General features: G+C 41.1%; 1 protein-coding gene across 3 annotated transcripts in view; it reads right to left on the reverse strand.

Moving 5' to 3' along the window:
* Nucleotides 1–195: 195 nt before the first annotated feature.
* The window catches only part of Calu (calumenin), a 30,034-nt gene continuing 6,749 nt past the window's right edge, over nucleotides 196–23,480 (reverse strand). Inside the window, exons 2-7 of one of the 3 annotated variants that reach the window (XM_051151832.1) lie at nucleotides 21,084–21,314; nucleotides 15,025–15,218; nucleotides 10,428–10,594; nucleotides 9,631–9,691; nucleotides 2,467–2,666; nucleotides 196–2,064 (exon numbers count right to left, since the gene is read on the reverse strand). In XM_051151832.1, coding sequence (XP_051007789.1) covers nucleotides 1,960–2,064; nucleotides 2,467–2,666; nucleotides 9,631–9,691; nucleotides 10,428–10,594; nucleotides 15,025–15,218; nucleotides 21,084–21,304 — 948 coding nt within the window. In that variant the 5' untranslated portion in view covers nucleotides 21,305–21,314 and the 3' untranslated portion in view covers nucleotides 196–1,959. Of the gene's footprint in view, nucleotides 2,065–2,466; nucleotides 2,667–9,630; nucleotides 9,692–10,427; nucleotides 10,595–15,024; nucleotides 15,219–15,289; nucleotides 15,484–21,083; nucleotides 21,315–23,480 lie in introns of all 3 variants that reach the window. The other 2 variants (XM_051151831.1, XM_051151833.1) reach the window with 2 other exon arrangements.

A 23,480-nucleotide genomic window follows, 5' to 3' on the forward strand; every position in this document is an offset into this window, starting at 1 on the left:
CCCATGTCCAGAATACGCTGTCCTAGCACACTCAGCTTGCTGGTTAACTGTGTGACTTTCACACCAGGTTAGGCTCCATGCACCCAAGAGCTCAAAGGCCCTCCTGTCACACAGTGTATGACGCACCCTTTCTAATCCAGGGTTGGTGGCATGAATTATCTCTGATCTTCTTAACAATGAAGAGCTGAGGACCTGGAAGGCAGAGAATGTTCATTACGCCTACACCGGGGTTAGAACTTAGCATGTATCTGCTGTCAAGAGCTTGATGCAATGGCTGGGGTGGAGGCACACCACACAGAGCTCTTTACCACACCACGCAGCCCACTTCAACGGGATTGTGGAAGACCAAAGGGTAGGTCTAGGTTCAGATATGACCATCACCCAGCACCACCTGAATGTATTATTCAGAGATATAGGAAGTAATAAAGATTATACGGACATATTTACCTTAGCAACCTGAGGGTTAAAGACTTGGAATACAATAATTATTAAGAGGACCATCAGCAAGAGACCAAATATGGGTGAATGGAGTTAGCAACAGATGTTTTTTTTTTTTAAATAATGATGGCAACCTGATGATCCATGACCCTCCTCCCTACCCTACCTTTCTATGTCAGAGAGAAAGGGAGATGATACAATGGGGTGTGAGGCGTTAAGGACAGGAAGGGTGGGCAGTGGTCCTCAAACCAAAGAGCCCCTCTGTACATCCTTCTATCTTGGAGTCAAAGCTCAAGCTCTGGTAAACAGAGGCCTGGGAGAGAGTGGTTTGCATTCTGAGGTATGAGGATCCTTGGTCAGATCAGCAGCATGAGGTTTTTAGAAACCAGCCCACAAGATAAAAACACTGCAGCCAAGCTTGTAACTAATACTGCTATTAGCTATTGTCCACAGAGAAAAGGAAGGGGAAAATCCCCACTATGTCAGGAGGTTAAATGCTTTCATGTAAGGTGCCCAAATCATTTACCTTGTGGTTTCTTAATTAAATTCCCATTCAATGATAATCTTTTCTGTTAAAGGCACTTTCAATGACATGATTGGAAAAGAATCAATTTTAACTGCAGTAAAAACCAAGTTGAATCTTAGGAAAGGGCTGGCTGGGGCCCACGGTGACGTCAATAGGTGCACACGAGGAATAACATGCAGGCCCTGTGCTCGCTCTTCCTTTCCTTTCCAGCTGTTCTAGCTGGAAACAGCGCTGTAAAGAGCTAGAAATAGAAATAGCCCTGTGAAGAGCTCATACACACTTCTTGATTGACTTTTCAAGACACTGGCCCTAATTCTTCCTATCACAGCTGTGCTTGACAAAATTAGCAAAGACCTAGTCCTAAAGGGGGAAAAAGAATGAAGTCAAGTTGCGTCAAGCTGTCCTACAGCATAGGAGCTACCCTTGCCCAGACAAGGGCAGGCTCAGTGGCCTGTGCCAACTGAACACTTACTTGTGAAATAAGACTTCTCAACAGGCAATATAAAGCATTACCTCTCTAAACATAAATCACGGGGCACATGATTTTCCTTTTTTCCCTCTCCTGAACATTTCTTATTGATCTCAGGCTTAAAAAAAAAAATTACTTAAGTGAGAATTATAGAAAAAAAATGTGTGGTAAAGGGTTGAGAAAGTAAAGGGCTAATGTTTGCCTACAAGTGTGGGTTAAGGATCTTGATCCTTCATATTATACTCCCAACTAGAGAACAATATAAAAATAAACACACCATGTTATACATTATACAAAGTGTAAACCTACAACACAAGTGTACTAATCAGTTGTTCCTCAGAAGCACGGCTCCTCCAGTCCCTCAGAAGTGGGAGGGACGGGGTGGGATGACTTTCATTATCTCAATATTCCTTTTCACGTCTTAAAAAGTTTGTAATAACAGTCTCAGTAGCGCAAACAATTTTGTGTGAAACCAGAGCTGTAAAAATAAATTACTTTTGAAGAAATGCAGGTTCCTCTGTGCAGCTTAGAACTCATCGTGCCGCACCAAGGCCTCCCCGAAATCTGTGGCCTGGCTGCCCACAAATAAATCATACTTGTCCACAATCTCCTCCTTGGTCAGCTTGCCGTCCTGGAATTAGAGCGAACAGTTCACTGAGGTCAGATACACCTGCCATCCAAACTCAGAAAGACCACTATAAAATAAGACCAACATGAGACCGTAATAACTCAGGGTTCCAGTTCCCCTGCATGTGAGCATACTGCCCACTATCTCTCCTTTCTACACACCAGCGCCTTTTTTATCCATCAAGTCACTAGTGAGCTGGGGATATAGTTCAGTGCTAAAGTGCATGGCTGAGGTCCTGGCTTTGACCCCTGTACTCAGAAAGCCAGACAGAAGGGTTATTCAAGACTAGCCTGGACTACAGAGGAAGATTCTACCTCAAAGGAAAAACTTAAAAGTGAAATGATGGGCAACCCCCTAGAAAAAGACTTTGGACCTTGCTAGACTGTTCAGGCCTGAGCGACGTACCTTGTTCTGGTCTGACTCATAGACTAGGTGCCTGGCTTCTGCCTCTGCGTGGTCGTAGTCTGAAGGGAGGATCCAGTCTTTGGTCTCCTCCTTGTCCATTTTCCCATCCCGGTTCTTATCTCGAAACTCAACAAACTGTTCGCGCTCTGTCTTCACCCACTCTGGCTCATCAGCATCTCCATCATGACTGTACATGTCACCTGTGTGCACACACACACATACAGCAGAAGAGTGAGCCTTGTGCCAAAGGCTGCCTCATGCTAAGCTGGCTTAGCCCTTCTTGGCAGCCAGCAGCAGCCATGGAATTCTTAGGCTAAAGAGACTTTAGACTTTAGTACTTGTCCTGTGGATTAACTGCTGATCTTTCAACAGGAGCATTTTCGGCTGCTGATGGAGTAGCAGAAAAGCAACGAATCTGTATCTTTTTTTAAAGCGGAAACACAGAGGTGAAGCTGAACACGACAGTGCACGTTTGTTAAGCCTAGCACTTTGGAAGCCTGAGGCAGGAGTTCAAAGCTAGCTTGGGCTATATGAGAACTTGACTCAAAATAAAAAGATAAGTAAGCTGACTAATACCAGGTGAGATCTCCTTGGTTACTGCATTGTATTTTATTCCAAGTGGCTAATTATATTGGACCACTGGTTTAAAAAGGGAAAAGGAATATAAGAGCAAGAGCACATTACAATCAGGATGTGACATGGAAAAAAAAATGTTTTTTAAAAGTTAAGAGTTCTAAATTCTCAAGGAAACTCTCTAATTATTAGCCAACACCTACATAAGTGCACTATGCCAATGGTCTTCAATCAGAATATGCAAAGAGGGACACTCTCAAGAGTATACTGAGAAGGGACAACCATAAAAGAATCAAATTCTTAACTCCACATATGTAATTTTTTTTCCTTTAAAAATTCAACTGTGCTAAGAGCATATATAGGGGGAGGAGGTCTCCCTCAATCACAGACATAGGGGAAGGGAGAAGGGGAGAAGTGGGAAGGAGGGAAGAATGGGAGCAAACAGGGGAAGGGCTAACAATCGAGATGTAATATGAATAAATTAATAAAAAAAAATTCAACTGTGTAGCCAGGCGTGGTGGTGCATGCCTTTAAGCCCAGCACACGGGAGGCAGAGGCAGGCGGATCGCTGTGAGTTCAAGGCCAGCCTGGTCTATAAAGTGAGTCCAGGACAGCCAGGGCAACACAGAGAAACCCTGTCTCGAAAAACTAAAAAAAAAAAAAAAAAAAAAAAGAAAGAAAGAAAGAAAGAAAGAAAGGAAGAAAGAAAGAAAGAAAGAGATTGCTCCAACTGTGTGAGAATGTGGCGTGGCTCTTAATAGCTCTTCAGGCTTCTACCCAGTTCCCCCTTTATGCTTCTCCCTTCTTCACTTGCAATGAAACTTAACAGAGGATAAGAAGCTCTAGAGATGATTAAAAACACTGGTGTTAGTCCTGAGAAAGCTGATGGCCAGGAAAATTGGTATCAAACCTGTTCCCATGTCAGAGGCTTCTATTTTTTTTTTTTTTTAATTTAATGTGCATTGGTGTTTGACCTGTTTGCATGTTTTTGTGATGGAGTCTGATATACTTGAACTGGAGTTACAGACAGTTGTGAGCTGCCACGTGGGTGTTGGGAATTGAACCTGGGTTCTTTGGAAGAGTAGTTGGTGCTCTTAACTGCTGAGCCATCTCTCTATCACACCATTTTTGTGTGTGTAAAACAAAAACAAAACAAAACAAAACAAAAATACCCAAGCAGTGCTTGGTGATGCATGCCTTTAATCCCAGCACTTGAGAGGCAGAGGCAGGAGGATTGCTAGGAGTCTGAGGCCACCCTGGGCTAAAAAATAAGTTTAGGACAGCCACGGCTACACAGAGAAACCATGTCTCGAACTCCCCACCCCCCAAAACATTGCAACAACAACAAAAACCCCAAACCAAGAATCTGAATTTTATCTATGAGATCATTAAAAACAATTTTGATGATGGATACATCACACATTTTGGCATATAACTCAAAAGCCGAAAGAACAAAGCAGCATGGCTGTCCCAAAGGCTTCAGTACTTCCTCTTCTTAGAAAACAAAGTTTCTATTTTTAATTGTGTGTGTGTGTGTGTGTGTGTGTGTGTGTGTGTGTGTGTGCACGCGCGTGCAGGTGCCTACAGAGTTCCGTATTGGATTCCCTGGTGCTAGAGTTATAGGTGGTAGTGAGATGTCCGAAGTGGGTGCTGGGAATCAAATCTGGGTCCTCTGCAAGAGCAGGTTAACCCTGAGCCATCTGTTAGGGGTAATGACATACAACTGCCATTTACAAGTAGAAAATTAACAGATACATTTTTGTTTTATATGATGTTAACATGCATACAATAAGTACCATTTTGTTCCTGGTTTTGAGATAGGAACTTAGTCCAGATAAGCCTCAAAGTGGAGATGTTTCTACCTCAGTCTTCCAAGGGCTGTGACTGCAGGTAGGTACCACCTGTCCAGCTACTCAACTGAATTAACATCTTAAGAGTAATTTAATCAGGGGGCTGGAGAGATGGTTTAATGGTTAAAAGGTGACTGTTCTTCCAGAGGTCCTGAGTTCCATTCCTACCCACCAAATGGTGGCTCACAACCATCTATAATGTGATCTGAAACTCTCTTCTGAAATGTAGCTGTACACGCAGGCAGAGCACTGTATACATAATAAATAAATAAATCTTAAAAAAAAAAAAAAAGAGTAATTTAATCTGTAAGACACTTAGCACTAAGCTTTACTCTGGAAAGCAATTATTCTGAAATTTAAATTTAAACACATAATACACTTGCAAGTAATTATGTCAAGATAATTAAAGCTTCCAAAACAAAACAAATCAAGAAAAAATACAAACATGTTTGCAAAATATAAATAAAATCCAAATAGTAGAGAAGAGCTTATATTTTTATTTTTTTCAAGACAACACTGTTTCTTGTCCGTTTTATGACTGGTAAATGGAATGAACACCCCTACAAAATTAAACAAAAATCACTGTAATCAAGGAATGGTCACACTGCCAAGCAAATATTGGCATTTAAGAAATTATATAGGGGGCTGGAGAGATGGCTCAGTGGCTAAGAGCACCGCCTGCTCTTCCAGAGGACCTGAGTTCAATTCCCAGCAACCACATGGTGGCTCACAACCATCTATAATGTGATCTGATACCCTCTTCTGCAGACAAGGCACTCATATGCAATAAATAAAATAAATCTTTAAAAAAAAAAAGAAATTATATAGGGTTGGAGCACAGCTGAGTGGTAGAAAGCCCTAGTATCATGTCAAAGCCCCAGGTTTCACCTCTAGCACCTAACACAAACACATAAAAATATATGTGTTTCCAGTTTAATAAAAGCGTATAGATAATGCCCGTATGCATTAATATAAAATTCAAAGCACTATTTTCCCTTTAACAACTAATAAATACAAATTAACAATTAGCTGGATGTGGTGGCACACATCCTTAGTCTCAGCACTCAGGAGGTAGAGGCAGGTGGAGATCTTAGTATGAGGCCAGCCTGGTCTACAGAGTGAAGCTATTAACATCAACTGGGTGCTTACTGTATTCTAGGCATCAAGACCAGCATCCTACTTTGCACTTGTTTTCATTATGAAAACTTTCAAACGTACACAATGGTAGAAAGAAAAAATCATATGTCTACCACTTAGCTATTATCAAACTCAACAGCTCCAAGTTTTTGCCACATATGTTCATCTATGACACCCCTTCCCCCCCCCCCGTGAATTATTTTAGGGCTAATGCTAGGTACCACCAACCCCCATACCCTTTTGAATATACCTCTAAAACTGGTGGGCTTTTTCTTACATAACCACGATGCCATTACCAGTTTATAAACTCAATCCTGTGCATCATCCAATATTCATCCCAAGTTTAAACTTTTGAATTACTTTTTAAAAGCTGATATATTTCAATCTCACAAAATCTTACTGCCTCAGGCTACTAAGTGCTGGATAACAGGCAGGCACCACCCAGTTTATAATGGTTTAGATGTCTAATTAAATATTTTAGAAGGCAACTTAAAAATATGTAAGTGGATGGTGTTTGTTAAATTTTCTCTTAGGTCTGGTCTGGTAGGGCACACTTGTAGTTTTAGCACTTGGAAGGCAGAGCCAGGAGGATCACCACAAGTGTGAAGCCAGCCAAGACACACAGCAAGACCCTGTCCCAAAGAATAAAAACAAAAACAGAAGCTAAACTATACCATATAAGCACATTTTAAAGGTATATGAGTAAAAACGACAAAAATTATTTCAGTTCATTTAAAAGTATTCAGTCCGGCAACACCCAGACTACCCCAAAGAGGATGATTAGCATCAAAGAACATCCTTATGGAAATAGCTTCAAATGTGACAAACAAGCCACTAGGCAAAAGGTCCTCATTTCTACCACAGACAGAATTCTGCCTTTAAAAAAGGGCAAGCTTGGATGCAGGTAGGGTAGACAGCCAAACTCTGCCAAGACAGGGTAAGCAAGTCCTCAATAGTTCCTGCCTCACAAATATGTCTGTTAGATATATTGGCCAGAAGGCTGAAGAAGATGCTCCAACATTATAGAGAGTTTTGGGTGACTATCCAGGTAGAAAACCGTCTCTGTCATGTTTCATTTGGAAAGCTGCTAACCTGCACTCCCAGCATACTCAGGTAATCAAGTTTATTCCTTCTCAAGTCTCTGATGTAGCTGAAGACCAGGTAGCTTAGTTTTACAATGAAGCTTAGTTGTTTAGGGGTTAAGATGTTTTTAGGTCTAGATAGGTGTTCTAAGTTGATAATGACAATATGTAATAGAGATTGATTTACATTCAGAAATTCAGATGTACCAAGATAGAAAAGATGTCTTCTTCAAGGCTGTCAAATACAAATAGCCAAGACACTAAGAATGTAACCTTTATATAATTCCTCATTGTGTCATGGTTCTTCCTGCTATAGGTTATCTATTGTATATATGTGTAATAATATAAATATCTGTAAAAAATAATAAAAAAATAAAAATAAAAGTATTCAATTCATCAGATAAAAACTAAGAAACTGAGTTTTTGATTCAGACTACCTTTTAAAAGTCTTTTAAAAGTTTAGAAATAATCCCAGAGACAAAGAAACCCTGTCTCGGAGGGGGGAAAAAAAAGAGTGCAGAAACATATGTGCTGGAGAGATGGCTTAGCCATTTAAGGATAGGCTCACAACCAGAAAGAAAGAAAGAAAGAAAGAGAGAGAGAGAGGGAGGGAGGGAGGAAGGGAGGGAGCAAAGGGGGCTGGACAGATGGTCCCTCAGCTTTTCTTTATGGTCTCTTTCTTAAACAGGGCAGAAACTGGGGCACGCCTACAAACTGGAAGATACTGTTGGGGAAAGAATCTGAGGTCTATAAACCCAGCATCCCAGCTGCACAGGTTTGCAATAGTTATTGACTTGCAAAAGGAAACTACACACATCCTTGATTGTTCTGCAGCTTCAGAATGTATTTCCTTTGCCCCTGGACCTGTGGGATACAGAGGAAAAACTGTCTCTCCTTATTTGGCCTCAATGCTTGGCAAGTGATGTTACTTAACTGTGGTAAGCCCAAATTTCTCTGCTTCAGAATTTTTAATAGAGAATTCAGTTTTTACTGTAGCAACAAAATGCCAAAACGAAGAATATTTAATAGTTAAAACATCAACTTGGGTTAAGGAAACAAGGTGCTATTGTGATGAAGCTCAATCATTTCACAAAAATCTGTCACTGTTCACTCCACTTTCTCTGGCAGGGACGATGAGAGAATAGGTGAAGGAGTGACGCTGCCCAGCACTACTTAATGACACTAACGAAGGCAAGTCTCAAGACTGCCTTTCTTTAGGGTTAATACTTTTAATACCAGAGGTGATAATCAGAGATTGAAAAACAAAACAGAAGCTCACTAGAAAATTTACTATGAGTAAGTACAAATAAGTGCAACAGAGCTGTGAGGCCAGAGATAAATCTATGTATCTGTAGCCACAAGATTCTCAATAGAGAAAGGACAACATCTTCAGCAAATGGCTCTTGGAAAGTTGCATGTCCATCTATAGAAGACTGACCAAACCACACATAAGCTCTAAACTGTGACATCAATAGAGGAGCACAAGGCATGCCACCAGAACAGGAGGGACAGCTTGTCTGAGATGCTAAGACACAGACCACACAAGTAAAAGCAGACCATGAAATCATACAAAACTACAAAGCTTCTGCATGTTAAGGAAGCAATCAAAGCCACAGAATGGGAGAAAACAGCACAGACTGTTCACTTGATAAGGCATTAATAGGAGGAACAGATGTAAACACTCAAATGGTTACAAATTCCAAAAGGTGTACCAGAAAAAAATTATGTATGTTTCAAAACAGGGTGCCATTTGTAACAAAGACACTTAGTAATTATAAGGCAATTTGCTAAATTATTCTCAGGACAATAAAACAAGTTTCACAGAGGAGTAGGGACTAGATATGATTATCACACATTATACACATACATAGAAATTTCAAAGAATAAAAAAAATATTTTCAGTCCACTCTCAGGTTTTATTTGTAGCCCCCTTCCTGCTCCCTCACAGAGACAACTGAAAGGGGAAATGGCCAAAATAAACACCCTAAATAGAACGGAGACTTATCAGAGGACTCAAGACAGAAAGCGTACGTAACACAGTCAGGGAATCCTGGCTGGTCATCCGCCCGCTAGTCTTTTTTGTTTCACAGTCCAGACTGGCCTTGAAATCCTCAACTTCCTGCAGTTACCTGCCAAGTGCTGAGATTCCAGGACGGTATCACCATCCCTGGCTTTTCCAACAATTTATTTGATATGCTTTCTTTTTAAATTATTACTTAAAATTATGTGTGCATATACGCATCTGTGCATCTCTGTGAAGGTATGTGCCTGTATGAGTGCAGGTGGCGTCGGAGAGCAGAAGAGTCTCTGGAGTGGGAGTTATGGGCAGTTGTGAGACATCCAGTTTAGGTGCCGGGAAGGAAACTCAGGTCCTCTGGCTAAAACTGGGATATGCCACTCTCCCCAGCTCACGTTACATGAGTCATCACATCTGTTAGGAGTTGACCGATGTGGTAAGCCACTTCTGCGAATGACCACAGCCTGCAAAGCACTTCAATACTCAGGGACACTAGGACACTCACCGATATACTCTTCTAGATCAATGAAACCGTCAGCATTCTTGTCTATATCCTCCATTGTCTCCTAAATAGCAAACAACAAAAGCACTGTTAGTTTCTATTTGACCTGTGCAGGTGACAGTGCGGTGTGTATACTTAAAACCAGAAAAGAGCACAGCCCTGTAACTGCTGACTCTTGGGAGGTCAGAGAGGCAACGCTCATCCCCAAGCTGAAGGTCAAACCAGCCTACACTGCAGAGCCCACGCTGGAGATATGGAAGGATACCCAGTCTCCAAGCCAGCTCGCCATCTAACTGCAAATGCACACAAAAACAGAACACCCCAAACCCAAACCAAACCAAAAACAGAAAGAAGGGTACTCAATTTTTCTAGTTAGAGCATCATTAAACGTTAGCAATTTCTTATGCCTCTAACTATAGCTGTGAGTCTTTTGGGGGACACCACCGCATGACAAAGGGCTGTAGCCCTCGTCATACTGAACTCGTACTGATTAGGGCGGTGATTCTACATTGTCAGTAAGCTGCCTTCTGTGAGGATTCCCAAGTATCATGTCATTACTTGGCCTCTGAACAACAATCATAGAATATGAAAGAGTAAGATTTCCTCTTATTCTTAGCTTTATGAAATACCATGACACGGAGAGATACATTATTTGATGGACAGTGTAATGATAAGCGCAAGGCACTTAAAAACAGTGATGCTGCTTGGCTTCTGCATCTACCACAGCACAGAAGCCACCACTCCTAGCACATAGGCAATAGGAGGCGTGGCTGCTGTTGGGAACCCTTGGCCTTGCCCACCTGCACAACTATGTCTTTCATGTAGTCATACTCCTCAGGGTGCAGGAAAGCTGTAAACTCCTCCTTTGTGGCAATTAGGTCTCCATCCTTGTCTGCCATTTTAAACCTCCGCTCATCTCTAACCATCATCTGTTTATAATTAAATCCATCATCAGGGTCTGGATCGTCTAAAAAACAAAAATTTAGGTACAATCTTAAAAGGCTTTTAGAAAACACAAAAGGTAAAGGGATCAGACTGATTTAAAAAACAATAAACCAAACAATGAATGTCCAGGTGAAGTTAAACCAAGCATGAAGAAATGGCCTTTGGTTTCAGAAGCAGAAGTAGAGAGACACTTGGTCTTGTTCAAGCTTCAGTGATCACACCTCTTAATCAGGTCCAAGCTGAAGGTAAAGGGCTGCCATTCAACATGAAACTGGCCCCTGCTTACCCAACTCAATTATGTGCTCAATTACCCCCACTGATGCATCCTAAGGCGAACAGAGGCTTGACTTTCTTCATTCTATCTGGGAAGCAGTGGAGGTTCTAATCACCTCCAGCTGTGTGGCCTTGGGCAAGCATCTTTTTTCTTTTTTTTATCTTATTATTTTATGTGCATGAGTGTTTTGCCTACAAGTATGTCTGTGCACCATGTATACGCCTAGTGCTTGCAGAGGTCAGAAGAGGACACCAGATCTCCTGAGACTGGAGTTACAGATGGTTGTAAGCCTCCATGTGGGTGCTAGGAGCTGAACCCAGCCCTCTTCAAGAAGAACAAGTGCTCTGAATTGCAGAGGCAACTCTCCAACTCTTGGGCAAGAAACTTAACTGTATCCCAGTCTCCTAATCTGTAACATGACATTGTACCTGCCTTAAAGATAGTTATAAAAAGAACTAAACAAACAAACAGCTGGTGGTGGCAGTGGCACACACCTTTAATCCCAGCACTTGGGAGGCAGAGGCAGGCGGATCTCTGTGAGTTTGAGGCCAGTCTGGTCTACAGAGGGAGTTCCAGGACAGCCAGGGCTACACAGAGAAATCCTGTCTCAAGACAACAAGCAAAAAAGACCAAACTAAAGGCCTGAAAAACATCTGGTGTATATATAGTTGGCACCCAATGATGACTAACAGCTATTGCCATTTTTTTTTTAAATCGAATGTTAAACTTCCATTTAAATTCTAGATAGCCAGGCATGATGGCGCATGCCTTTGATCCCAGCACTTGGGAGGCAGAGGCAGGTGGATTGGTTTGAGGCCAGCCTGGTCTACAAAGCGAGTCCAGGACGGCCAAGGCTACACAGAGAAACCCTGTCTTGAAAAACCAGAAAGACTCTAGATATATCAAAGGTCTTTTGTCCCAATTCGTTTCAAGGACACTTAGACTTACGCAACAAAAACATCACTATTTTGAATGGTGCCGCTAACTCTACCTACCCTCACCAAAATCTTCTGAAAATTACAAGTAAAAAAATACAGACTGATTCAGAGTTACAGAAAGTAGGCCAACAGTTTATTAAGGACAGAGGCAGAGGGGAAGTTAAAACCTAAGGAAATTTTGGAAAATGACAGATACATTCTAGATGTCAATTATATTTTGATCAAGCTTTTATTAGAAAATAAATACTAAAATATGGAACTGGAGAGTTGGCTCAGTGGTTAAGAGCACTGTCTGCTCTCCCAGAGGACCTGGATTCAATTTCTAGCACCTACATAGCAGCTCATAACTGTCTGTAATTCCAGTTCCAGGGGACCCAACACCCTCTTCTGGCCTCCTTTGGCGCATACCCATACATGGAAACACATATACATACTTAAAAGTAGAGTAAAATCCTCTTTTAAAAAATCAAAATATAAGGCTGGAGAGATGGCTCAGTAGTTAAGAGCATCACCTGCTCTTCCAGAGGTCCTGAGTTCAATTCTCAGCAACCACATGGTGGCTCACAACCATCTATAATGTGGTCTGATGCCCTTTTCTGGCATGCGGGTGTACATGCAGATAGAGCACTTGTAAACATTAATAAATCTTAAAAAATAAATAAATAAATAAATAAAACCAAGTGGAATGTAGAGTAATCTACATGTTATTAGGCAACAGCTAGCCTTCACATAAGCAACTAGGAGACTAACATTCAATTTCTGTAAGCTCAAAAACATAAAGGAGCTAACTGCAGAAGACTATGAAACTAGGCTGCTCTATGGACCAAAAGATGGAGGTGTAAAGTAGAAGACAGCACATTAAAGTAAGAAATTATTGTTCCTGAAACACACTAAATAAAAAGGCACGATGCTACTTATCTAAAAGCTCAGCTGGGCCCTTTTTTAACAATAGTGCCATATTGCTGACGTCCGCTCTCAGAGGCTAACATTGCTTTCTATATTTTAAACACATTTAAACAAATAAACAAACACAAAAAAGGTATAACGACTCATGCCTTTCAATCCAGCACTCTAGAGGCTAAGGGACAAAGGCAGACAAACCTCTGTGAGTTCAAGGCCAGCCTGGTCTATATGGCAAACTCCAGTGCACCCAAGGCTACATAGAGACCCTGTCTCTAAAAAACAAAAACCAAAGAAACAACCCCGCTACAAACAAAAACTGAAGCAGCTAGACAAACAATAAAACCCAAACTTAAAACCTGCCCTATCCTAAAAACTAAATAGCTTGACGGTTCTTTGTTGATTGCCAAAAATTTAGTAAACAGCACTAATATTGAATCACATAAGGCCGTGTGACTCTGCATAGGGAAACTCAAAACCATAATAGGTCAGAGATAGAGAAGGAAAGGAAAATACTAATTTGTCCCAAATACTAAATTGTCAGTTTAAAACAAATATCAAGTTTCAGTAAGTTATATAACTGTGTATTCAGACTAGATTCCAAGAGCCCTCTCTGTCCCCTCCCTTGCAGTAAACATGATGACTAGAATCAAGTGTCCTGAAGTAACACACTCCTTACAGAAGAGGAAGACAGACTACTTTAAGCAGCACCAGTTTGCAGTCCTTTGCTGGCTTTGCTTACAGCCTCTGGTTCTACTCTAAACAGGGCCAATCTTGGTATTTTTTATTTTACTTACGAGAGAGACAGTAAGTGCATACAGTACAAATGCTCCTTTTGTGGAAAGTGGGATCACTGAACAGCCTTTAGAGCTGAGATGATTTATACACAAACTCTGACTGAATCAAGGCACATTCTCACAAAACTCCTCAGCACTTGTCTACCGCTGAGGGCTGATCACCCATAGTCCTCCTGAGAAAGAGGCCTTATAAAGACATCATTCCGTCAGCCAGTGCTCAGCCTTGTGCTGTGTCTCAGGCAGCAGAAATACCCATTGCATTGAATCATCAGCCCTGTGAGGCAAGAAGCTCTCAACAGATTTTTATGTACATAATTGTATACAGTTGAAGCAGAATTCTGGACAGCAAGGGAGTAACTACGCCTGAGTTGAGCTTTATTAGCACACCATTTTGTTGAGATCACGGATAGTCTAGTCTAGCCTTTGCTTCATATTTATAATTAATTCTGATTAAGTCAGAAGGGTGCTGGGTCTCAGCCAGAGAGCAAGAAACATGGAATGCTTCTCCATCTGTGCTGGGTCCTTAATACACATGTTCTTAATTGGGTGGATATGTTTGGCTCTTGGCTAAATGTCAAGCCTGGAGAGACTGCCACTTCAGTCCTAGGAATGAGAACAGGCCCAATACAGAAATAAGTCTCTTCACTAGAAATGCACGCAGTCCTGTAATTAACATGGACAGCTGGCTATCTGGTGGAGAAACAGACCTTTTTACACTGCTTGTTAGTCAGTGGTGGGAAATGTTTCCTGCAACCCTAATTTGCCTAATTCCAGAATAACATACAAAAAGTGCCATTTATAATTTATGTCTCAAGTTGAGACTATATACAACACAGCGATCTCTACTATAAAAGTACCCTGCTCATCAGCTCAGTAAGACTGCCACCTGGAGCTCAGCAGCAGGCAAGCAGAAGCACCAAGTCAAAGAAAATTATTAACCAGTGGCCCCAACAAAGAGGCTACCAAATCAATAACAAAGCAATCAAAGCAACATTTGCCTTGAAGCATTTGCAAAGCAGGCTCATATAAACTCATGTGCCAGAGAAAACAAATGGGAAATTTTCATCTCTAAACTTCAGTAAGCACGACATACTGAGAGCTATCCTATTTGAATTTTATTTCATTCATTCCCAATAATTTCCTCTTATTCTCACCAGTTGCAAAAGAATCTAATTTGATTTGAATTTCAGGCCCAAAATTTGAATAGTACCATGGTAAGAGACACCTCAAGACAAGGCCTCTTGCTCTGCACCACTGAAACAATGCAGTCTTACGTATGAAATCTACTCTTTTACCTTTATGAGATACAAAGAAAAAAAAGGCAAAATAGATTTGCAGCGCTCAAGATGTAGAGGCTCCTTAAGAGTATCAAAATTAAAAATTTTAATGTACAATACACAAATTTTAAATTAATGAAACAAAGGGGAGTCAACTCAGAATCACACTACTGAAATCCAGCACAATGTTCCCCCTTTCCTGTCGGACCCATTTGTTTCTTTGACTCAGGACCACAGTCTCGGCCAGCCTGACATCTGCCCCTTACCCAAGTAAGTGCCATAAGTCACGTTTCTGTACTCATCCCAGGAGATTAAGCCGTCTTGGTTCATATCAAACTCCTGCCTCTGGTTTTCAACATTGTCATATATGTATTTCTTCTGGGCGTGCTTAATCCATGATTTCAGCTCCCCCTCCGTCACAAACCCATCTTTATCCGCGTCTATTTTATCTACAATCATTCTACAAGACAAAACAGTTGCGTTTCAAGGGGCAGGTCAACAAGGCTGTTCCCCCAGAGCATAGGGACCTACCTAGCGCGTAGCCGTAGGTGGCATTTTTATACTCCTCCCAGGACACAAGGCCATCCTCATTGAGGTCGTGCCCCTTCCACTGCCGCTCTACATCCTCGTGAATCCAGCGCTTCTGTGCAAACTTAATCCAGCCTTTGAGTTCATCCACAGTGACAAACCCATCCTTGTCGTCATCTATTTTACTTACAATCTTTCTGTAGAAAATGCAGAGAAATCCAGCAACAGGTTAAAAAGCCACAGTCCCTGGACGTAGCCAGGAGTGTGCTGTGACCATAGAGGTGTTGCCCAGGCTAGCACATGAAAAATGGGGCGGGGGGGAAAAAAAGAAAGAAAGAAAAAAACAAAAAACAAAAAAACAAAAAAAGGAGAAGCTTCCAAAACAGACAATGAAATACCTTTTCTTTGTTGGCCTGTTCCAGGCTTGTAACAAGCCACCTGGAAAAGGTGACCAGATCCATGCCAATCTCTTAAGCTGGGTGAGCCTAATCTGAACATCTGCTCCATTTGGGTTCTCACTTTTGTATCCAACGTGATGTAAATCTTTATATGTTTTTCTTTACTATGTCTCTAAGAGAAGGTGCACCTACTGGTGAATACTCACAAGCAGTAACAATGATTCCCTTAGAACTCAAGATATCTAAGTCAGAATTTTAAAAATTAGTTGCTTTTAGAAAAAAGTTGTACTTTTGTTAAAACATATAAACATTTTTTTAAAAAAAGCTCTCAGGTAGGCCTTTGTCTCAAAAAAAACAGTCACATATATTTTATGGCATGGTAACTGTAAAAAACAATGAATATAGGAGGTGCTAATCTTAAAAATGTCAGTAGCTTTTATGCATTACATTAAATTGGATTTTTATATATAGCCATGAAAACAGAACTCTGAGAAAATGATATAGAAGGGATACGTATTCCTGGTTATAAGACTGTTAATAAGCTGAGAGGTTATTAGCAAGCAGATTATAAAGCAAAACAGGCTAAGGAAGAAATGGATCTACTTCCTTTATAAGCTCTTTCTCCTAGATATGTCATTTTAATTAAGGATCTAAAAATAAGTCAATGGACCATGAACGTGGCTCAGGAGTACAGTGCTTACCGGCCGGTTGTGAGGGGCTGAGTTTGATCTCTAGCACCAGTGATGTAAAACCACAAAGATGTCACTTCCTACTCATTGAGCCTAGGCTATGTAGAGCCTCACAATAAGCAGCCGCCTTAAAATGGGAACCCTGTATCAAAACTTTCAGCAGAAGTGAACAGTCAGCATATTTCTATGCCTGATGGAAAAACAATACACGTTGGTCACAAATGTCCTTTTAGTTCTTGTTTGTCTCATGACTAGAGCATGAGAAAGTGATTAGAAATCAAAGTTCTTACTAACAAGACTCTAAACAGACTCACACTGATACCGCATTAGCTCTACTACTTAACTCTTCCCCTCAGGGAACCTACCCTCTAACTTCAGCTCTAAAACAGATGGAGGGACGCACTAGACAGAATCTCCTCAACACTCCCCTGCCTGCATGGATGCAAGGTAAATTTTTTTTTTTGTTTTGTTTTGTGTTTTTGAGACAGGGTTTCTTTGTGTAGCCCTGGCTGTCCTGGAACTTATTCTGTAGACCAGGCTGGCCTTGAACTCAGAGATCTGCCTGCTGCTGCTTCCCAAGTGCTGGGATTAAAGGTGTCCACCACTACTGCTTGACAGACACAGGGTAAATTTAATCAGAGAATTTTAATAGCATCAGCAGATTAAGAAAACTTCTGCATTATCTCTATGGTACTTGCTACCAATGGTGTCGCTACTAAGAAAAGTGGGCAAAGTATTAGAACCCTCCTAATCCCAGAAGTGCGCCCCCAAAGACAGGATTTCTCTGTGTAGTTCTGGCTGTCCTGGAACAAACTCTGTAGACCAGGCTGGCCTCTAACTCAGAGATCCACCTGCCTCGGCTTCCCAAGGGCTAGGATTAAAGAAGTGCACCATCACTCCCTGGCTGGCACACCCTTTCTGAAAGAGTTAGTAAATATTTTTACTTCATGAGCCACATATAGCCTGTTTTACACGTACATGCAAACAACTTTCTGAAAGAAAATAAGGATTGGAGAAATGGCTGAGTTTTGTTCTTACAGAGAACCCAGGCTCAGTTCCCAAAACCTACATCATAGCTCACAGCCATCTCTAACTCCAATTCCAGGAATCTGATGCTTTCTTCTGACCTCTGCAGACACCAGGCATATCTATGGTGCACATACATGAATGCAGGTACAACATTCATATACATAAAACAGATCTAAAAAATTTTAAGCAAAAACCTGGGAAGGAACTGTAGCACGCATGGAGCTCTGGGCTCAATCCCCAGTACCACATAAACCAATGCAGTGGCACACACCTATACTCTGAGCACTGAGCAGGTAGGGGCGGAGCTTCAGAAGTTCAAGCTACAGAGTATGTTCAAGGGCAGCCTGAGACTGTCCAAAGCCTGTCACAGAGCACCCCGCACTCTTAAATAAAGCCAAGTAGAAAAGAGCTAGGCTTGAAATTTCTAGCACTGAACTAAGCATGGTTGAACACACCTTGAAACTCAGGGAGGCAGAGACAGATGAATCTCTGAATTCCAGACCAGACAGGGCTATACAGTGAGACCCTGTCTCAAAAAAGAGAACAAACAAACAAATGAAATCCTAGTGCCCAGGAGATGTGCCTGCAATTTCAGGATTAGGAGGCAAAAGTAGATGAATAACCCCAAGATGGAGGTCATCTTGGTCCATACAGTAATACCTATTTCAAAAGGTTCAAAAGTCCAAGATAACCCAAAGCCAAAAAAGTTCTACTTGTTAACACGCTTAAGCGAAAAATATACACTATACAGATAGACCATGTCTTGAAAAGATACCTCCCTAAGAAACTAGAAATTATGTATTAAACTTGTCCTGAAAATGCTTATTAAGGAGTTCAAAAAATACGGCTGGAGAGATGACTCAGAGGTTAAGAGCACTGTTTGCTCTTCCAAAGGTCCTGAGTTCAATTCCCCACAACCACAAGGTGGCTCACAACCATCTATAATAAGATCTGGTGACCTCTTCTGGCGTGCATGCAGGCAAAACACTGTATACTTAAAAGATTTCAATTAATTTTTGTAGCTATACATACAGCAATGATTTTCTCCTTAATAATTACTCTCATAAAATGACAGAGGGAAAAGGGTGACTCTGTGATTTGCAAATTTTGATGAACAGTTTACCAAATCAATGGTTTTTTGTTTTTTGGTTTTATTTTTTTTAATTTTCGGTTTTTTGAGACAGGGTTTCTCTGTGTAGCCCTGGCTGTGCTAGACTCACTTTGTATACCAAACTGGCCTCGAACTTACAGCAATCCACCTGCCTCTCTGCTAGGATTAAAGGCGTGTGCCACCACACCGCTGCAAATCAGTGTTTTAAATGCCATAATAAAACTTATCTGGGATTCTTCTCACTTGTGGGGAAGACATTCTCACTATGTAGTCCAGGCTTGAACTAGCCATCCTTTCCCTTAGCCTCCCCAAGCATTGGTTTGTGCCAGCATGCCTGGATTCACCTAAGATTCTTGCTTCCAAGGTAGTCACTCCATAAATGAAGGATGTCTGTTACTCTCTCTAATTTGGGGAAAGTAAACTATTTAGTTCATTTATAAACTATAAAAAAGAAAATGGCTCCATCAAGTTTTTCTAACAGTATACAGCCTACTCAATGTGCTGAACTCTTGATATTTATTGATAAAATTGAACACTTTCCCCCACTGAAAACCGCTAGCATCTCTACCAACTGCAAAGCCAGAGGAGGCTCACTAAAGTCCTACCTATCCTAAGTGACCCCAAGCCTAAAGGTCATCCATTAGTTAAGAGTAATTCTGCAGAGAATTATTCAAACCAAAAGTTAGGCTGCACATATACAGTATTGACAGGTTTGACATAAAGGACCAAGAACACCTTCATCTACTGCTCATTTCATCCTACACTGCTAGCACAGTTATAAGGTTAAAACTGAAGGCAAGCATGGTTTCTCAAAGGCAGAGAAGCAATCTAACGGAAAATGGCTTTCTGATGTATGTTTCTGAGTCTATCTTCAAATGTTGCAATATAGTTCATTCTACACAGCAAAATCTTTTTACTACTTCTATCAGTGCTGAAGAATAAAACAGTGCATGCTTTAGTCAGCAGATAACAAAGAATTAATTGATATGTAAGTGTCCATCAAAGTAAACTCTAGGATAAATATCTCAGCATTGCCCATGATAGCAAAAAGTTGCAGTGTGGTGCAACTTGCTACACAATCTCCTGAAACAGTCTACAAAGATGTACCAGTGGTGCTCATTCAGGAGAGTATTTTCTATTTTCACAGAATTGACCTGCATTTTCTTAAAAATCAGGGTTTGGGAGGGAGGGAGGACGAGAGGGAGAAAGGGAAAGAGGGAGAGAGAGGGAGAAGGAGGGAGAGGAGAGAAAGAGAGAGAGAGAGAGAGAGAGAGAGAGAGAGAGAGAGAGAGAGAGAGAGAGAGGAGAGAGAGAGAGAGGAGAGAGAGAGAGAGAGAGAGAGAGAGAGAGAGATATGCTTAGAATTCCAAAACAGTCCGGATTCTACTAAGTGTAGATTTAAAAAATAGAAAACAAAAACAAAAAACCCATGTGTATGTGTTTCACCTACAGGTGTTATCTGTGCACCACTCATGGGGGCCAGAAGAGGGCACTGAACCCCATGGAAGTCAAGCTACAGGTGGCTATGAGCTGCTGGGAACCCAGCCCAGGTCCTCTGGAAGAGCAGTCAGTGCTCTCACCCACTGAGGCATCTTTTCAGAGCCCCTAGTGAAGTCTTTCTGTTGAGAAGCTGCTTAGGGCCACAAAACTTGACTAGAACAGCATCACTGAAAGCCAGTCCCATTCTGAAAATGAGGCCAGTATTTGCTATGGTAATTTTTGTCTTACTTCTTCTGTTGTTTTCTGAGGTGCTGGGGATCAAGTACAGGTGCCTGAATATACAAGAAAGTGCTCTCCCCCATTAGGCTATACGCCAGCCCTAGTTTTGTTGTAGATGATATCACATTACAATGCAAAACGTTGGACACCCCTGCTAAAGACATGGTTGGTTTGACTTTTATTAAGACACTGGGGAAATAATAAACTTTACAGAAACAGGTAGTTTATTAGGTAGATCTTACTTGGCTTGGGTATCAATGAATAAATTACAGGAAGTTTTTCAAAATTGGTAGCAGCAGAACTAAGAACTCCCATGAAATGTTCTGGAAACAAGATGATAAGCCTAAGCTGGATACAGTACTACTGGTACATTAGGAAAAATATTTTATTATCTTAAAGTTATGTGTAAATAAGTCTGTGTTGCCATGTGCACGTGAATAAGGGCATCATCTTTGGAGTCTAGAAGGCATCAGATACCCTGGAGCTGAAGTTACAGATGGGTAACTCTTGACATGAGTGCTAGGTACTGAATCTGGGTCATCTGCAAGAGCAGTGTGTGCTCTTAACCACTGAGCCATCTTTCCAGCCCTGCTGGGTACTTTTATGAAGATGATTTTGCTTTGTAGAAGAATGATGTACATATTGTTATTCAGTGAGGAAGTGTATGAAAGCAGGGATCTTTTTAGATTTTAGTGGTAGCAATTCTGTTGTTAGTACTCAAAAGACAGTGCTCAAGACAGACTTATTAGTGACTGAACCAGTAAAGGGGGAAAAAATTAGCTGATTTATAAATGGTGTTTCTCAACCTAGAACCTTCTGAACCCTGCCCCAGCCAAGAGCAGGCAACTTACCCAAGCCTTTCCTTGCTCTCTTCTGGTGTCAGCTGATCGAAAGTCTTTGCCTCTTCTGCACCCAAGAAGGCATCGTGGTCATAGTCAAAATTCTGAGCATCGTTGTGAACTTTGTCACTAAGCTGAGGCTCATGGTGTACTCGGTCCTTTTTTTCTGTAGGCTTGCTCAAAGCAAAGGCTGTGCAGAGGGACAGGCACATAAGAAACTGCCGCAGGTCCATGATAACCTACCTTAAAGGAAAATGAAAGGTAGTTAACACAGAAGGCAATAAGCTTGGTAACAAGCAAAAAATCAAAACATGTCTCAATTAAATTATTAATCTGGCTGGGCATGGTGGCGCATGCCTTTAATCCCAGCACTTGGGAGGCAGAGGCAGGCGGACTGCTGTGAGTTGGAGGCCAGCCTGGTCTACAAAGTGAGACTAGGACAGCCAAGGCTACATAGAGAAACCCTGTCTTGAAAAACTAAATAAATAAATAAATAAATAAATAAATAAATAATCTGATGTGTATACATATCTAAGTATTTTATATTACCCAAGTATTATTACTTAATCCATATAATAAGTACAGCATGCTATCAGACCTCCAGTTACTATGATGGGACATTTTTACCAGTTTCCTTTATGACTGTGGGCTAATTGGGAATTTATAGTTCAAACAAGTACTTTGTAAAAGGTTTCTCTTCAAAGAACATCAAAAAAGCGTAATCTTTTTAATCTAAGATACTAAGTCAAAATTGAAAGGACAAGACTTAAATCCTTTTTCTAAATCCTTTGGTTTTTGTACTTATTAGTGACCTGGTCTTTAAATATGCTCAATATTAGAATTACCTAAAATAGTTAAGCTCCTCCCCACGCCCAGTTATTTTATGAATTGTTGGTTGAATCCTGGTACTGGTGATGATCATTGGAGCAGAAACCAGTGACACACTCAGTGGCTTCCTTGCTCCACAGCACCAGGTCTGTCACATAGCCTAATCGAGTCATAAAGCCATTTAGACATCCATTCACAGTAACGGCCGTTTATCCATCTGCATAGTTATGTTTCCCAGACTTACTCAGACACAAAGGCCACCAGGTACTAGTCAAAGTACAGATTTCTGAGCTTTGTGTACATGTGTCTATGTGTTGCCATGTGCACAGGCCCCCCTCCAGACACTCAGACCAGTTGCAGGTGAATCTAAAGAGCACAAGACTGGAACACTACTGAAAAATGGGACAAAAATTCCAGAGACACTGGGCGGTGGTGGCACACGCCTTTAAGTCAGCACTTCGGGGAGCAGAGGCAGGTAGATCTCTGTGAGCTGAGACTAGTCTGGTCTACAAAGCAAGTCCAGGACTGCCAGGGCTGTTACACCAAGAAACCCTGTCTTGAAAAACAAAACAAAACAAAACAAAAATACAAAAACCTGTTTCATATACTGTACAAATAATTTCTATTACTAGAGAGGCTACAGTCTCAAGAAAACAACAACAACAAAACCTTAGAGTTAATCAAAGGCACTAGTTTTTCTATTTTAATTGTGGAACACGAATGCTGAATGTCTATGCTCCCATTACATCGGTGAAGATAATTTCACAATATGTCTTATTTCCCCCATTATGCCTAATCCTTGGTACCTCTGATGTGCCTTTATTTGGAAATACAATCTTGCAGATGTAATCAAGTAAAAATGAAGCCACACTCATTTAATGTGGTTCTAAAGACAAATGTCCTTATAAAATGAAGGGAATTTGAAAGAGCGCTGTGCTATGACAGGCAGAGACGGAAGTGACACCCATGTGAATCAGGGGCAGCCAAGGATTGCTGCCAGCTACCAGAAGTGAGGAGAGGTAAGGAAGATCCTCACAGAGAGGATGGCCGACTGACACCCTTGAGTTTTTAGCCTTCTCAGCAGCTAGAAGATGTAAATTTCAGTTTAAAAACACCAGTGAGGGGTAGATGAGGTAGGGTAAAGTGCCTAAAGCTTGGTAACTGGAATCTGATCCCCAGAACCTACATAAGGGGGAGAGAAAGAGGTGACCCACGCAAAGCTACCCTGACCCCCACAAGTACATACCCATACCACTCATGTAAGTAGGAATTAAAACAAAGTGAAACTACCCCGTGGTTTGTTGCAATCTGTTACAACATACACAAGAAATGAATACAAGGTTACAGTGGTCAGAGACTATACATCTTCTGAAAGCTAAATTATCATTTTACCCTAATCTGAAAATTAAAGCCCAGCCATGGACCATTTTCCTTTCCGGAGAACATCACTAGTGAACCTAACTAGTCTAAGCACTCACATTTATATGTAAACACTTGCCTAATCAGAAAATTAGCTCAGCAAAGCCTCTAACTTAGAAGCTGTTAATCCAACTTCATCCCCAAACCACTTTTATCTGGTTC

The sequence above is a fragment of the Acomys russatus genome, chromosome 10 (genome assembly GCF_903995435.1).
Source record: "Acomys russatus chromosome 10, mAcoRus1.1, whole genome shotgun sequence".
In the NCBI taxonomy this organism is placed as follows: Eukaryota; Metazoa; Chordata; class Mammalia; order Rodentia; family Muridae; genus Acomys; species Acomys russatus.